This window comes from Coptis chinensis, chromosome 1 (genome assembly GCF_015680905.1).
Source record: "Coptis chinensis isolate HL-2020 chromosome 1, ASM1568090v1, whole genome shotgun sequence".
Lineage (NCBI taxonomy): Eukaryota > Viridiplantae > Streptophyta > Magnoliopsida > Ranunculales > Ranunculaceae > Coptis > Coptis chinensis.
In genome coordinates this window covers 41848540-41866597 of record NC_141456.1, presented here as the reverse complement: position 1 = coordinate 41866597, position 18058 = coordinate 41848540, and the positions used below count along the sequence as shown (strand labels likewise).

Below are 18058 nucleotides of genomic sequence, written 5' to 3'. Positions count from 1 at the left end.
GTGTGATCTTGATGGTAATTATGCATTATTTCATGAGATAACAGAATGTTATCTTGTATACTTCTCCCAGTGATAAAAGCCGATTGGTTAGAATTAACCACTTTCGGCATCAGATATTTCATTCTTTTTGTCATAACCTTCGTAATACATTTATACATAACTCCACAACATGCTATAGGTCTGTAATCTCCTAAAGAAGTAGGAATATTAATTTTGGGGATGAGGGTAACACATGTTGTATTTACCTCTTTTAGCATCTGATTAGAGTGAAAGAAATTCCTTACAGCTATTATAAAATCCTCTCCAATGATTCTCCATGTGCATTTGTAAAAGAATGCGCTAAATCCATCACTTCCCGGAGCCTTGTCATTACCAATATCAGCAAGGGCCTCTATAATTTCATCCCGTGTCACATCCTGCTGCAATTTCTCCCACTCTATCATATCAATCTGATGGCGTGGTTCCATTCCTTGAAAAACACTGAGATCTACTATAGGCATGTTAATAGGGCTGTATAGTTCTCCATAGAAGTTGACGCACTCATCTCCAATTGCTCTTGCATCCATTATCACATTTCCAGCATCATCTTTCAAACACAAAATCTTATTGACAATTTGATAACAATAAAATTGAATAACTTACCTACGAAATGAACGATGAAACTCAAAACGTAAGTAAACTAAAACTATTTATGATCCTATATGCTTATCAAAGATTTCTCTACTCTCAATCCTATGAGATATAGTGGAGTAGGAAGTTCGTTCCACTCCTAGTGCTCTAGAATGGAATGTTTTCTAATCTAATTAGTCGGTCTTAAGTCTAATGAGAGTTTTACAAGGGGGATTTATACTACGATGCAACTACCCACAAGATACAAACTATAATTGATTCAACTACGGAAATACTACGTTGATTCTATAATAAGGAATTAGGGGGGATTGATTCCACCTTAACTCAACTTAACTCACTAACGAATTAATCGTCAGTAATCCGAATTGAATCGCACACGCTGAACAATTGGTTCTTCCTAATCCCTAATTACACATGACATTTCTACCATTTCATAACTAGCATGTGAACGATTAAACCCATTCTCATAGCGAATTAATCGTTTCTAGAGTGGAATAGAAATTATGACGACTCTACGATAATCGGAATCAAGCTTTCATTAAGGCTTCTCAACCCCCTCTAATGGAGGTTTAGCCAAGAATCATTCCACAATCATTTCCATATGAATCTAAACTAAACATAATATCAAGATTCGAAATTTACTAATCTAAATTAAACAATAATTGAAATCTAATTAATTAACTAAGAATGAAATAAGAACAATAATTTAAACTAGATCTATAAATGCAAATGACAAAAATCGAAATTGAATAATAATAACTATTTTATTTATCTAATTAAATAAAGAACAATCATTCAAGGAATTAAATAAAAACAAGATATGAAACTAATTAAATTAAACTAATTAAATCTAAGGAAAACTAGATCTAGAATTAATTAATAGAGGCTACTAATCTAATCTTTAATCTAGGTCAAACTATCTACTATTAACAAAGAGCTAAGCTTTTGTTTTTATACTTTCAGATCCAAAAATCGTGCATGGGCTTGGAGCCATGTTTTGGGCCAGAGAATCAGGCCCAAAACCCAATTTCTTTAGTCCAAAATGGGCTCTTCAGCTGCAGTTGGCTTTGACAGATGTTTAGTCCACTTCTGCTCCTCTGATTGGGTCAAGACTTGAATCATTGGAAAGCACTTTCCGAGCCGGTCGTTTTGACATAAGGTAGGCCCAATTCCGAGGTCTGAGTCCAAAGATATGGTCTTCGGAAGTTCTGCTAACTTTGTGTCTTTGTTTTACGCCCGCGTTGACTTTGACTTTTCAGCTTTGACCGGGCTTTAGAAAGGCTTTGTCTTCTTGAATCTTGGCCTTTCATCACATAACTCCTTAGCAACCAACCATTGCTCCTTTATCTAGCTAAAGTGGCACATTTCTGCACATAATGGACTTTGAAGCCTAAAATGTATAAAAACACGTAATCAGTATTAACTCTTACTTATTATTCACATAATTGGTCTAAAAGTATGATTATTAAGGGGTTAAAACTACAGTTTTGGGCTCTTATCAAACCACCCCCAAACAGCATTTTGCTTGTCCTCAAGCAAAGATGAGAAATTAGAATAAGTGACCAAAAATGGAGTTCTATCTACTCTCGTTTCGCTGAGTGCGATTGCATTGACCATATGCAACAAGGCCTTAAACCACTAGGAATTCCCTAGTGGACGAGTTATAGCCTCGTGAGAGTTTTCCAGTGAAGGTACTCACAAACTTCATCTATACTACAACGACTAAGAAATAAAACTATTGTTTCCTTATTCATGCTCTAAATTAACTATACCTCTCACTAGCAATGCATATAGAGTAATCAAGTCGAAACCTAAGCTAATATATGCATAATAATCAATCATCTATGAATAAACATATATACAATGAGTAATGCTATGAAATGCAAGAATGTGTCCGTTCTAAAACTTTGGAATAAATATCCCCAAGTAGGTTCTCACATAAAAGTCAAGACAAAAATCACTTTGATTTTTCTACTCAAGTTTTGCTACTCCAATTAATGCAGTGGGCATACTTTACCTTACAATCTCAATGACACACAAGGAAGCCGAAGTTGATCAAACACATCTGCCACTTACTATCCCACTAACCTATTCCTAATTGAGCTAGATGTCTTTATTAGGTGTTGCGGGGATTAGGAGATGGTTTAAGAAGGAAGGAAATGGATATTCAAAAGGGACAAGTCTGAGATAATAGAGTCTTCATATTATGTAACTAGAGAAAACCTTGTTATTTACTTTTGCTTCTACACTTTGTTTCCATCCTTAGCCATATATATTTTTTTTTTCCTTTTTTTTTTAGCTTTTGACTCCTTTTATTCTATTTTTTTGGAGTTTTTATTTTATTTCTATTTTTATTTTTCTTTTCTTTGGATGTAAACTTCTTTTCTTTATTTTCTGAAGCAATTAACTAACTTTTGTTTACACATGTTTTTCTCTTCTTCTTTCTTCCTTATTCTATTCTCAGACTTATCTAAATTGGGTAGGTTGATTTTTTTTTTTTTTTTTTTTTTTTTTTTTTTGTTTTATTTTGTAATAGGGTAAAGGATTTATGGTTTATGAAAGGGCTAATAAAAGGCTCAGTGGGGGGCGACTAGCGGAAAATATACTTAGTTCGGAATTTCTAGCTATATCGATCCAAAAAGGGCCTAAATTCTCTCTTAGGACATGGTATAGTGGTCACGCAAGTGGACGTGTGATTTCTCTATTCGGAATATACTTCTCCCTTGTGTCATTTCTCAAATGTTTCACTCATATAAGGCTTTAGGCTATATTCTCACAGGATTTGTAGAATAAGTACTATAGCCTAGATTTCAGAAACTTACTGCCAAACAATTATAGATACTCATATAATATATTTATAGATAGATGCAAAGATTATTACCTACATATTAACCTAAGTTTCTAAAAACTATTCTAATGCAAAAGCTACGTGAGACTTCTAGATTATTAAGAGCATAGAGAAAGAAACAATACCAATATTCCTAAGTGTATAGCATAAACTTTTTATTTTTATTTTTATTTTTTTTAAGACAAATAATACGTAATATACAACCTAATATGTGCTTAACATTTACATCGTGTTTCTATACCACCCCCAAACAATTTGGGAGAAGGGGGTTCATGAAACAATTCAATAGCACAATTAAATTATGTAACTAACTAATTTTTATAATTTTTAACATTTTATAAATAAAAGTGCATAATTTACATCCTAAAAGTGTCTAATTTTTGCAAATGTTTCTATCCCACCCCCAAACAATCGAACGCTTTGTCCTCAAAGTGTAAAGAGATAAGGAAAGAATTTACCATAGAAACGTGGCAAAAATTGGCAAGACTGTGAATGTAAATATTGTAAAGATGATACGATAATATGAATCACAATTAAACTGGTACGTACTAACTAACACAAACTCTACTGGAGTAAACATTACAGGCTTAGGGTGGCAACATGATTTGAAATGAATACCAAAATACGCCACCCCCAAACAAAATTGGAAAACTCTTTTTAAGTTTGAAAATTTTGTTTGGCCTATACTCCAGAACGTTGGTATTGTATGAAAACTTGGGTCTTTTAAAGTCAAATTCCCTAGACTTATCTAAACATATGTATGAATATGCAGTTTATCATATATCAACAACCGAAATAGTTGTGGATCATTCCATAAATAAATATCGCTGAAAACATATCCAAACACAATCAAGCACCAAGATTTCCTACGACGCAGCCTAGTGGAATGAAAGCGAAGTCGGATAGACCTATAACATAACCAAGCATGCACCTTATGTTTCATCTTTGAATGAGAGGGTGTCCTAGTGAATAAGTGTGGAAAAGTGAATGGTTGTGGAAAATATGGTGGATTAGGATAAGTTTTAGAGGGAAAGCATGGAAAAAATGAGGATGTGGGTTTAGCACAAAACTCATTCATGGTGTAGTTAGGGACTGTCTCAAGTTTGAAAATGAAGGTGTCAAGTGGTTTATCCTTGGGAAGTATTTGTTTATTAGGTGGATTTAAAAAATCATGAAGCACAGGAGAAACTAAAGGATCGAGTGCAAACTTGAGGTTCCTTTGAAAAGGTGGAGGGTGGGGAATATTGGTGATGGAAGGTGAATGATTCTCAGCTAGAGCTCTCAAGTCCATATCATCGAAAATTTGATATATGCAAGACATTCCTCAATAGGTGGGTCAAAAGGATCACCGGGATAGAGATTGAAAAATTCATCTTCCGGCCATAAAGCATCAAGGGATGAATGGTTGTTGGCAAGGGGGGACTCGCTGTGGTAAAGAAGCGGTGCAAAAGAGTTCGCAGGAATTCTTCTTCGATTTCGCCTCTACTACCGGGAGTCATTGTTAAAGTCGAATTTCGAAGGAAAAGGAATTTGTTAATCTGTTTCTCCGAAACATGTTTTGAAGTAATCTTGAGCTAAGCTCTCGATCATGCTAACCTCACCATTTGTAGATGAATCGATACCGTGGTCCTCGCTTTTGAAAACATTTACCTCAACGTAAAAGATGGCCAAAAGGACAAGGACATCGAACCATCGCGCAGCTTTATGAGCCGCCAGTGGCGAGCCAAGAAGGGACGCCCTAAAATGATAGGTACAGAGTCGAGTCGTTAGTGACTTCGTGTTGAGGATAACGGTCGGATGGGTAGTAAAATTTTGACTTTAACCAAAGACGCGTTTTCAACCACACCCTTAGGATATTTAATAGACCGATCGCCTAATTGCAATGTCATTTTAGTAGGTTGCATCTCCTCTAGACCTATTTGTTTATACAAATAAAACGGGAGTAAGTTAACACTAGCCCCCGTGTCTAGTAAGTAGCCGCCGTCGTGGTGAGAATCTCCTAAGGTGCATTAGACAAGATGGGATCGACCCGGGTCCTTGTACTTAACAATTCCATTATTTTCGGATAAAGTTGGGAACCGCTCAGTTAGAAAGGCGCCTTTAGGTATGTTGGTCTTACGCCTAGTAGTGCACAACTTCTTAAGAAACTTAGCGTGGTTAGGTAGCTTTTTATAGCCGAGAAAAGGAAGGTTTATCGTTAGATTTTTGAAAACGCTTCCTAATCTCCTCAAAGTTAGTATCCCCGGTTAGCATGGCTAATTTCTGAGGGAACGGTGGTTTCGCTTTTATATTTAGCTTATGGCTCGACTTGATGTGTAACCTTGGCTTTCGTTTCTTAGGTTGTGATTTAACCGGTACCTCTACGCTGGTAGGTTCTTCAGTTTCTATTTCGGTATCTAGTTCGATATCCGGTAGGAGTATCTTGATGGGGTAACTATAGGCATAGTTACTTTGTTATCAACCACTCTTCCGCAATGCAGAGTGGTGATGGCATTTAGCTGACCTCCACGGATGTAGTTTTCGTTACTAGTATTACCGCTTACCTCAAAGGCCGTGGTTTGTTTGCTTCTAGGGTTGGGTATCGCTTGGCCTGGAAACACGCCTTTTCGTTGGGCTTTCTCTTGGGCTAACTGTTGGTTTAAATTATTAACAGATTGTAGAATTTGTTGGTTAGATTGAGCCATGGTTTGGAAAAGTTGTTGGCTCACTTGTATGAAGGTGTCAAGACGATCCGTTGTGGGGTGTAGTAGTCACGGGTGGTGTGGACCGGAAGTATCTCGCGTTGATTATTTATGGGCTGGATTGTGATAGTTATTATTTACCTAACGATATACCTCTATTAGCATTATAATTATTATAACTACATTGACCTTGTGCTTGACTTTGTCGAGGTTGCCGTTGTTATAATTATTATAATTCCCCGATCCCGCCCTTGTTGTGGTGGAGCTTGGTTATAACCGCGTCGTTGGCCTAACATATTGATTATTGTACCTCAGAGGTGTGACTTGTTGGTTATTTCTCCTACCAAAGTTGGGATTTTGTCTCCAAGGGGCGTTAGGTTCACTATTAATGGAACAAGAATGTTCATAGGCTATAGGACAGTGGGAGTCGGGATGCTTAAGACTCCAACAGAAACTACATGGATTTAAATTTACATTCATGACGGGGATAGGCTTTTGTTGTACAGAAATGGCCTCTACCTTTTTATGAGGGATTCAATTAGAGTTTTAAGCTCAGGATCTGATTTAACCTCAAACATATTGGTAGCCTTAAGTGTTGAAAGAAGAACTAGCGGAGCGGGAGTAATCGTTACTACCCCCCCAATTATTATTATGCTTAGTCTGATCTTCCAAAAATTTATATGCCTCTGAGGCACCTTTACTTAGGAAACTACCCCCATTCATTATGTCTAGGACTTCTTTATGGTGGTGTTGAAGTCCTTTGAAAAAGGCACGAACTAACGTGTCTTTTGCTAGGTGATGGTGTGGACACTCTATAAGGAGATCGGTGAAACGATTCCAAGCCTCTGAAAATGATTCATGAGGATTCTGTCGAAAGAAGTGAATCTTGGAAAGCATTTCATCCGTCTTTAGGGGTGGGTAAAAATGTTCCATAAACAGCTGAACAAGTTTGGCCCATGAGTCCATAGAATTAAGGCTTTGGGCAGTTAACCAAGACGCCGCCTTATCAGCTAAGGTGAAAGGGAATACCCTCAATTTAATTTGTTCCGCACCAACCGTAGGATGGTGGAATGTTGTAAGGACTTGTTCAATCCTACGCATGTGCTGATAAGGTTTTTCATGGTCTAAACCATGAAAAACGGGTAACAAATTAAATATATTTGGGGATGCGGAAATCCCACTCGGGTCTGCTAGAACGATGCAAGATTTAGGGCTATCGCTCAAGGCTTTATAAAAGTCAGAGAGAGGAGTCTCTCTTTCTTCAGCCATAATATCAGGTGGTGTATGTGAAATAGTAGCTAGAGGTGTAGTGGGTGGGAAACTAGATAGACTTGTTTGTTGACGTTGCCGTGTAATTACGTTAGTTGTTTTTCTTCGACCAGACCTTAATCTCATGCAAGACTAAGTCGAACTTAACTAAACATGCAACACTCCAAACAATTCTGATATACTAGTAGAAACCTCTAACGGAGATCGCGAGGTGTGGAAGAAAGGAATACCTGATTAAGGCCCTTGCTTCGCTTATGAATAGCGTCTTGTTTACGGCGTGTTCGAGTATATATAACAAGTTAGAACACTGAAAAACTTAATAATTGAAGTTCGAAACAAACCTGTAGAAATCCGGAAAATTTGGCTTAGTAGCGCTGGTGCGCTTTTTAGTAGCGCGTCAGCTCCGTGTTCCCAAGAACTTAGCGAGTCGCTTCGGTATGGGGCGGTCGCTCCCCGTTTTCCAAGAACTTAGCGGGTCGGCCATCCGCGTATATTTTTTTGCGAACTTTTCAATCTTTGAAGCGGACAACCACGGTATGAATCAAACAAGGGTGGGTGGGTTTAATGGGACTTAAAAGTGACTAATTATACTATGAAAACAATGCTAAAGGGAAACTAAGATGGCAGCGGCGCCATTTGATAAACATAAAATTGATGGTTTACCTACGAAATGAACGATGAACTCAAAACGTAAGTAAACTAAAACTTTCTTATGGGCCTATATTTGCTTATCAAAGTTTCTACTCTCAATTCTATCGAAATAGAGTGGAGTAATAAATTCGTTCCACTCCTAGTTCTCTAGCATGGAATGTTTCCTAATCTAATTAGTCGGTCTTAAGTCTAATGAGAGTTTTACGAGGGGGATTTATACTACGATGCAACTACCCACAAGATACAAACTATAATTGATTCAACTACGGAAATACTACGTTGATTCTATAATAAGGAATTAGGGGGGATTGATTCCACCTTAACTCAACTTAACTCACTAACGACGAATCGTCGTAATCCGAATTGAACTGCTACGCAGAACAATTGGTTCTTCCTAATCCCTAATTACAAATGACATTTCTACCATTTCATAACTAGCATGTGAACGATTAAACCCATTCTCATGGTGAATTAATCATTTCTAGAGTGGAATAGAAATTACGATGACTCTACGATAATCGGAATCAAGCTTTCATCAAGGCTTCGCAACCCCCTCTAATGGAGGTTTAGCCGAGAATCATTCCGCAATCATTTCCATATGAATCTAAACTAAACATAATATCAAGATTCGAAATTTACTAATCTAAATTAAACAATAATTGAAATCTAATTAATTAACTAAGAATGAAATAAGAACAAGAATTTAAACTAGATCTATAAATGCAAATGACAAAAATCGAAATTGAATAATAATAACTATTTTATTTATCTAATTAAATGACGAACAATCATTCAAGGAATTAAATAAAAACAAGATATGAAACTAATTAAATTAAACTAATTAAATCTAAGGAAAACTAGATCTAGAATTAATTAATGGATGCTACTAATCTAATCTTTAATCTAGGTCTAACTATCTACCATTAACAAAGAGCTAAGCTTTTGTTTTTGTACTTTCAGATCCAAAAATCGTGCATGGGCTTGGAGCCATGTTTTGGGCCAGAGAATCAGGCCCAAAACCCAATTTCTTTAGTCCAAAATGGGCTCTTCAGCTGCAGTTGGCTTCGACAGATGTTTCGTCCACTTCTGCTCCTCTGATTGGGTCAAGGCTTGGATCATTGGAAAGCTCTTTCCGAGCCGGTCGTTTTGACATAAGGTAGGCCCAATTTTGAGGTATGAGTCCAAAGATATGGTCTTCGAAAGTTCTGCTAACTTTGTGTGCTGTTTCTGCCCGCGTTGACTTTGACTTTTCAGCTTTGATCGGGCTTTAGAAAGGCTTTGTCTTCTTGAATCACAGAACTCCTTACCAACCAACCATTTCTCCTTTATCTAGCTAAAGTGGCACATTTATGCACATAATGGACTTTGAAGCCTGAAATGCATAAAAACACGTAATCAGTATTAACTCTTACTTATTATTCACATAATTGGTCTAAAAGTATGATTATTAAGGGGTTAAAACTACAATTTTGGGCTCTTATCACAATTCTTCTCGCTTGCATGGATTTAAAGAAATATTTCGTATTATTATCCCGCAACACTATCTCCTGGTCTCTTGATTTTTGCCTGACCATGTCCTCCTCTGTGTTTATTGCTTGCACATGTTTTGTTATAGCTTCTCTTTCTTTTCTGATTAGTACCCCATCCAAAGGCTGAGCTTGCATTTCTGTTTGTATTTTATCCATTGTTTCTTTAGTTTCGGTTACTCTGCTCACCACATTTCCCACTCTCTCGCTGTTCCACTGTTTGAGTGCGGCCTTTGTCAGCTTTAACTTATTCATGAATATAAACATCGGGTTTCCCACCACTGCATTGTTCTAAGCTTCCTCTACTGTATTCATGAAACCCCTCTCATTATACCAGAAGTTGAAGAACTTGAAAGCTTTGTGCTTCTAATTTTTTTGGGCTGTTGTCGTAACTACCATGGTTGAATGGTCTGACACATCTCCAGGATTCATAAACTCAGCCTCGTGATCCCCATATGCTCCAATCCATTCTGCATTGGCCATAACTCTATCCAGTTTGCAACTTATCCTGCTATCTTGCCTATTACTCCATGTTAGATAGTTTCCTCTGCTCTTGATATCAACTAAGCCTGAGGCATTAACACACTCTAGTAGGTCCGTAAAATGAAACAACCGTGTCTCTGCTCCTCCTGTCTTCTCTTGCGCATTTAGGATTGAATTAAAGTCTCCTAAGATTACCCACGGCTTCTGGATAGTACATGAGAGGTCTATAATGTTCCTCCACAGTTGTCTTCTCATACCTCTATCATTGCTGCCGTAGACTACTGTGATTATGAATTCTTCCCCAGCTATTGTATCCACTTCCATAGTGATATGCTGCTCAGTTTTCTGTAACAACTTAGCCTCACATACTCTTGGGTTCCAGCATACCCATATGTTACTCACATCATTCCCATTCTCATTACCCTCCATTTTCCATTATGAGAATGTTTTGTTAAAGATTCTATCCCGATTCTTATTCTTAACTCTGGTTTCGATAATGCCCATCAGTTATACTTCAAACTTTCTCACCATTTATCTTACCTCCACTTGCTTGAATGCTTTATTAAAACCCCTCACATTCCAACTTGCGAGGTTTATCATATGACTGTTGGCGATAGGTTCAAAGGACTAGGATTAGCCCTTTCTTTGCTTTTGCTGCTGCTGGCCACTATTCCCCTTTGCTTCTTGAGTTCTGCGATATCACTTTCTTCTTCAGTTTCCACATTCTTCTCATCTGATAATTCCACAAGCTTCTTAAACCTATTGTCCCCATGCTTCAACATATGAATCCTTCTTTTGACTTCTTGTTCTATGTTTGTATCATTTCTTTGATCCTCTCGATCACTATAACCATTGTTACTCTCTGTCTCCATTACTTCATTGCTCTGCGAACTCTTCTCAGTTGCACTTCTCTTTGCTTTACAACTGTGATTTCTGGTTGGTACTTCCCAATCTTTCTGGTCTTTAATATCAAGGATCTCTTGTACTTCATGAGTTTCTGATTCAGTTTGTTTTCCTTCTATAGTTGCTTCCTTATTTTGTTCATTCTCATCTCCCAATCCTATGTGTACCTCATCTTTCTTAGTATTCTTCTTCAGCCATACAGATTTCATACTCACATCTGCTCTCTGCTTCTTTGGATAACTCAGTTCAGTGTGGCCGAAAACCTGGCATGTCATATAACATGGGGGCTTCCAATTGTATTCAAAATCGATATTATAAGCTCTTCTTTGGTCTAACACCACTGGAATGCTTGTTGGATATTTGCACTTTGCATTGATCTCTATGCACAATCTTGCGTAAGATGTTCTCGCCATGTTTTCAGTTAGGCAATCTGTAAACATAGGTACTCCTACTGCACTTCCCACTTGACTAAACCCATCCTTGTTCCACATTTCAATTGGTAACCCTTTTACAACTACCCATATTGGTATTGTTCTTAATTCCCTTGTTTCGGCCTCCACAAAAAGTCTCCAAGGCCTAACTACAAACAATTTACTAGCAATATGAAAAGATCTTATGTCCAAAACTGCTTTCCGATCATCCTCTTTCTCAAACTGAAAGGTAAACATGGTGTCTGCATAAGGCTTCATTATAAAGTTCTTAACCCTCCATGTCTGCCCAACCATCTCCTTGACATAGTTATAGTTCATTATTTTGCCTACAAACGAACCAACCACCAGATTTTCAAATTTTTTATTGAACGCGGTAAACTGGGAACTCTGCACATGAATAACTTGTTTTCCATTAACAATAGTCGGAGGAATAAAGCTCAGTTCTTCTTTTCCAGCCGCACCCTTACCAATCACTTGTGCCCAAGTACTTTTGTTTTGTCCTGTTCCATTACCATGAGTTTGATCGTTCCCATAAGTTTTATCATGCTTAACAGCCTTCTTTGTTTCATTGTCATTTGCAGATCCTATTTCCACAGTATTCTCAACAGAGCTATTGCATTCCAAACCTCGTTTTTTCGCTTCCTCTCGATAGTATTCAACATCTTGTTGAAGTTTCTGAAGCGTATCTTGGCTTCCTAATGAGACACTTACCAGTTCCAAGTCTTTGGCTTTCTTTCCCATCACATATTCTTTTTTTGTCTCCACAACTTGGACCTTGAACAAATCCCTCGCTTCCTTTTTCTGTAGTTCTAGTGCTGCTTCAACATTGGCTTCAAACTGTACGCGTACCTGTGGATCTACTTCAGGCAATGGCCCTTTGTTATCTAGCCTTCGTCTGAGTCTTTCTAAAGAACCAACACCGTATTTCTTTAAAAAAGCACTCATGACAGGTTCTATATCAACTTCCTCATCAGATGATTCCAGTTCTTGATCAGGATCATCATTGTTGTCTCCTACCCTAGGTGGTGTGCTAGGGTTAGAAGGTGTTACAAACCTAAACTCATGAGTTTTTTTTCATGTTTTCCTAAAATTTTGGTAAAAGACGTAACTACCCCTAAGGTTTAAAATCTCCTTCAATTTTCCACCATTAAAGAGAACACCCAAAAAAAAATAATAAAAAATAATAATAAAAAAATACAGTGTGTTTCTATACCACCCCAAACAGAATTATATTTTGTCCCCAAAGTATGGAATGAAAAGAAAATGATAGAGAGTACCATAGAAATGTGCTTGTAAATGGGAGCACCTGTAAAAGAAAATTAAACTAAACAAAATATAAAGAAATAACTTGCAGACGCAACTCCTATATGAGTTCCATCCATTATGGAGATAAAAGGAATTAAAAATTGCTTCGGACAGAGGCGGACTCTAACAAGAAATTATAATGATTACTATATATAGTTGCGCTAATCATACATTATCCTCCCTTTGTTCCTCATTTGTGAAATGAGGCTCCTTCAAGTCTTGACAATCTATGACTACTTTCCATGCCTTCATTCTGTTTTCATCTACCTTGGCTAACCTATTAAGTGCAATTTGGTCGGACGGGGTATATGGGGCTATTAGGTGACGTTGAATGCGCCAGCCAGGCCAAACCATAACACGTAGAGAATAGACTATAGCATTGGTCATGCGTATTATGTCAACTTTAACCCAATCATTGAAATGTGTACAAAATTCCAAGAAAAAGAAGGTCATTATATGAGTGACTATGACTGACATAAGAAGGAACTTATGCCTTACAGTTTGTGCTATAGCAAGACCAGACACTATGGTTTTGGATATATCATAAAACCAACGCCCCTCAACTAAAGCAAGGAAAGTGTTGCATGCGGTAGAATCCGCAGAAGTGAAGTGCCAATCTCCTAGGACATTTAACTTAAGGAAAAGCATTGCAAGGCCCGTATTAAGGGCCATGTTTCATAGGAATACATAATACCCAGTCATAATGGTTGGCATTATCATCTATATAATTAACATGGGTGTGTTGGGCGGGTATTGGAATTTCTAATGAACAAGAAATTAAGTACTTAGTCAGTAAACATGGTTTGTCATCTAACATTACTATGATTCCTTCTTCTCTATTGGAGTGTGTAAATAATTCAACATGCTCATAAAAATACTTTGTAAGGGTAGGAGAAGAAGTTTGATTAGGTCTTACTAGTAGGGTGGACCAGTCGTACTCCAATATCATCTCATTAAAATATGCACCGTACTTGTTATTGAGAAATAGATCCTCAAAATACTATTCCGGTATAATTTTTGGAGTAGTCGTAGCAACCAAGTAAAGAAATGAACTACTAGAAACGTTAGAAGAAGAACCTGGAAGTCCAAGCCTGAATGCTTACAGTGAGGGCGTGGGCGCACTCTGATTATTCCTTTAAAGGGCGCGGGTTGCACTGAAGAAAAGTCTGATCAGATTATATAAGGGCAGGTCGCGCTCTATATTGGACTAGAACTTTCCTCCTACCAAAGAGTGTATTGCTTAAGGTTTCTCAGATATGCATTAAATTTCTTTGGTGTGGTCGTCTAATGGAAGAAAAGATGCATCAGACTTGTACAGAGAATTGACTGTATAGTAAGCAAGAAGGTGGACTAGGCATAGTGGATCCAATTATTTGGAATAGAAGTGCTTTATGTGGACTCATTTACAAGATAGCAAGAAGAGAGAATAATCTATGGAATTGTTGGATTTGGAAGGAACAAATTAAATCCAAATACTTTTGGACTATGGCAATCCCTGGAGACTGTTCTTGGTCGTGGAGGTCCATTTTAAAGAATAAGCATGCTCATAGATTCATCAGATATATCATTGCAAAAGTTTCTCAGACATTCCTATGGCATGACATATGGTGTATGCGCTCGCCATTGTACTATAATATTGAAGCTAGAGCTCTTATCTCCTTACCAGAAGATGTAAAAGTTAGTGAATTGATGGAACAAGGCCAATGGAATTCTCTAGTCCTTAATTTTCCAGATGGTACACTCAAATCCAATATCTTGAGCACTGAAATCTTTCATGAGCTTCACGAGGACCAAATAGTTTGGACTGAGTCTGCAACATGTGACATCACTGTTAAATCTGCATACCAGACCTTAAGAAGGACTAGACAAAGAGTGAAGTGGCTTGGACTGGTTTGGGGAAAATTGGTGATTCCCAAATATTCTTTTAATGCTTAGCAACTCTTCTAGGGATGTCAACAGGATGATAATGACTGATATGAAGTACTATTTAGAAGTAAAGGTCGATGAAATAACTGATTCTATCAAGCTTCGAGTGGTTGCAGAGAGACTTGGATTAACTTTCAAGTACAAGCAAAGGCAGATTCAACAGTGTAGATGGCTCAAACCTCCACCAGGGTATATAAAATTGAATAGAGATGGTTCCCTAAATTCTCATGGAGCAAGCTATGGAGGTATAGCCAGAGATGAAAATGGAGATGTTGTTTTTGCCTACTCAGGTGGTGGTTGTACCAGGTCAGTCTTATTTCAAGAGCTGAAGGCAATTGAGGTGGGATTGAGTGAGTTTGTTAGTAGGAGCTTTAGCAAAGTAATGGTGTCATCTGACTCTATGAGAGCTTTTCAAATTCTGAAAAGTGTGGAGACTGCACCATGGCATTGCTTAAATGTGGTTGCTGCCATTAGGAGATATTCTACAAGTCTTTCTGACGTTTCCTTCACCCATGTGTACAGAAAGGTTAATAGAGATGTTGATCATTTACCTAAGCTCTCCCTCTTGTCTGAAGATTACAGTTGTTTCATTCCTCACCTTTGTAATGCTCTAAGTACTATTGTAGAAGAAGATGTAACTTTAACTTATTTGAGGCTTTAATACAGGTGGGAGTCTGCCCAACTCCAGCATCATTTCAAAAAAAAAAAAAAAAAAAAATAAAAAAAAGGTATTGTATTTATAGTGTTTGGTTGCTAAGTCTAAGGCTGAATGATTGCTAAATAAAAAGATGTGCAAAAACATATTTTTAGGAATAGTTTCCTACAAATGAATTCTATTTTAGTTTTTGGAATTTCTATATATGATTAGATTATGAAATTCCGTGAAATTTTGAAATTTCTCAAAATATCAGGTACCTAATTATATTATGGGTCCCATGTGAATAAATCTAGGCCTAAGGAGTCTTATATTTTCGCCCAAGACATCTAAAAATGTGATTAAAGCATACCATATCATATGTACACATACATTGTGCCAAATTTAAATATACCACCCCCAAACAATTTGAGAGGAGAGGGGGTTCATCATGCAATAGTTCAATAAAATACCTAAACATATTGATACGCAAAAGAAACTATATGGTAAAGAATATGTGATTAATCATGTATTAAATTTAACGATACATACATAGTAGAGCAATCACATAAACAAATAAATACTAACTACTTACCTACAAAATCCAATTAACAAATAATTACACTAAGGTACTAAAATTAAAACAAGTACAAAAATTAAATAGTTATTATAAAACAAAAATAAATCTAAATCAAATGCATCACAACAAAACAAGAAAAAGGGATATGTCCCTGAGATGTAGATGGTCCAGAACCATCATGAGGACGGCGATGACGACGCTCACACCAGGAGTCAGAAAAGGAAGGTAAACCTTCAGTATGGGGCAAACGTCTCAAAACCTCGGCTTGAAACTAAGCCTGCGCATCCCGGTATTGTTGTTGCTCCTGTTCCATATTCTCCAGATAATTAAGCATGTCGGCCTGGTTGTCATCAAGGGTCCCGATGTTCTTCTCTAAGGTTTAGTGATGACGTTGAATGGAACCCGGATGCCTCTGAATTGTTTCACAGAGCTCAGTTAGGGTTCTCTGGCTATCATAAAGCGTATGCATCTCGCTATGGAGTAGTGAAAAACGTGCAAAATTAGAAGAAGCATGATCCATAGCATTCTCAGCAAAACAAGCAGGATATTCATCTTCTTCATCCTAATCTATACCATCAACCCTCTCTTCAGGCAGTGACCAATGCCTTTGGACACATTCACTATACGCCTTGGCATTCGAGTGAAGCTTAATATGAGTCTTAGGTGACTCAGGCATGCAACCCCAAGATAACATAATCTTAGTTACTAAAACAAGTAGGGGTGCAGTGGTCTGGCCTACAACCATAAGCTTTTCACGCAAAAAATCAATGAGGTAAAAACCATACCTCTTGTTCTGCAAAATCCATAGGACATGTAGGAATGACAAGCTAATGTCACTAGGCTTTGTGGTGGCACAGATGTTCTTCCCTAGCCACTGAGTCACAACCAGTTGGTTGATCCTCAGTGATTGTTGCCTGGCACAGTGAGAACGAGTGTTGTAGCAGCCCTTTAGCAGCGTCTCCAACATCAACTGATGTACTCCTTCGAACTGGGAGCCTTGTAAGGTCAAGGTGACTTGTTTCGCGGCGATCCCAGTGTTGGATTCTAGCAATTCATGCATAACATCCACCTCAATATAGTACCACATTCTATCCCATCCTCTAGCATGCATCTCAGTACCATAGAATGGCTGGAATACTCCTCGTGGAATGTAAATTTTGGCATAATTTTTACTTGTCTAGCCATGGTGTGGATGAAATTGGAATACGAGTGGAGAATTAAGTAGGGGATTATGAGGGGAAGGTGCTGTAAAAAACTTGTAAAGGTTGGCGGTGATGAAGGCGCAGGGCGCGCTTGGATTTAGTTCTAGATAGGCGTGGGTCGTGCTTTGTGCGATTTAGTTAAGGTTTGTCTTTGTTTGGGAACATGAAGGAAATGGGCCAGGGTGCGAGGTAAAATGGGATGGTCGGTGGGGTGTAAATATCATGTGTTTTAGTGGAAAATGAATTTTTGGCCCAAGCCCAAATCTTTTCTAAAATACCCATCATGTCCTGTTGCCTCGTAAACTTAAAACTAAGATTCCCGATTTGTTTGCAGTTTGATTTTTGCGAATGAACTACAAAAATGATCAACATGAAGAATGTTATCTAAAGATCTAGGAAAAACTCAAATCTAACTATGGGTGATGTACGAGATGATGGAGGAACACCTCGAAACTTTTAAATGGAATAAGTTATGTAGGCGATGGAAATCTAGATGACTAGATTGTGTCACACGAATATATATGACCAATGGCAGCATAAACAAAGATAGGAAATTGAGAGAACAAGGTGGGGTAATTGCCCACCCCTAAACAAAATTTTGAAATAGGATGAAAATTTTGTTGTGGTGAAAATAAAGGTTTTTTAAAGTCAGATACCCTAGACTAGCTAATCTATCTATTATTTATGGGTTTTAAAGTTTTCTAATTTTTATGAAAAGGATTTTTGAAAATAAAATAATAAAGCAAATAAAGATGTAAATCACTCCATAGAGAAACACTACTAAAAAGAAACGAGAAAAAGTGCAAGAGAGGAATGCACGAATTACATGAATGTGGACTAAGGATCCGACACTTACAACCACACACTAAGAAAGGAGGGTATGGTTACCTTAATGGAGCACTCCCAAAATATAGAATATGGATAGGAAGCATACCAAACATAGAGGGCCAGTCCTCATAAACAGGGTATAACAGAAATGTTTCTTCTAC

At 37.5% G+C, this 18058-nt stretch overlaps 1 protein-coding gene across 1 annotated transcript; it reads left to right on the top strand.

Moving 5' to 3' along the window:
- Positions 1–14693: 14693 nt before the first annotated feature.
- Positions 14694–15314, top strand: LOC147524076 (uncharacterized). The gene has a single exon (XM_086573521.1). The coding sequence runs from the start codon at positions 14694–14696 to the stop codon at positions 15312–15314; it is 621 nt and encodes a 206-aa protein (XP_086429647.1).
- The last annotated feature ends 2744 nt before the right edge of the window (positions 15315–18058 follow it).

What these genes read in the sequence shown, in the direction of transcription:
- LOC147524076 (XM_086573521.1), top strand. Translation starts at nt 14,694, where the DNA reads ATGACTGATATGAAGTACTATTTAGAAGTAAAGGTCGATGAAATAACT.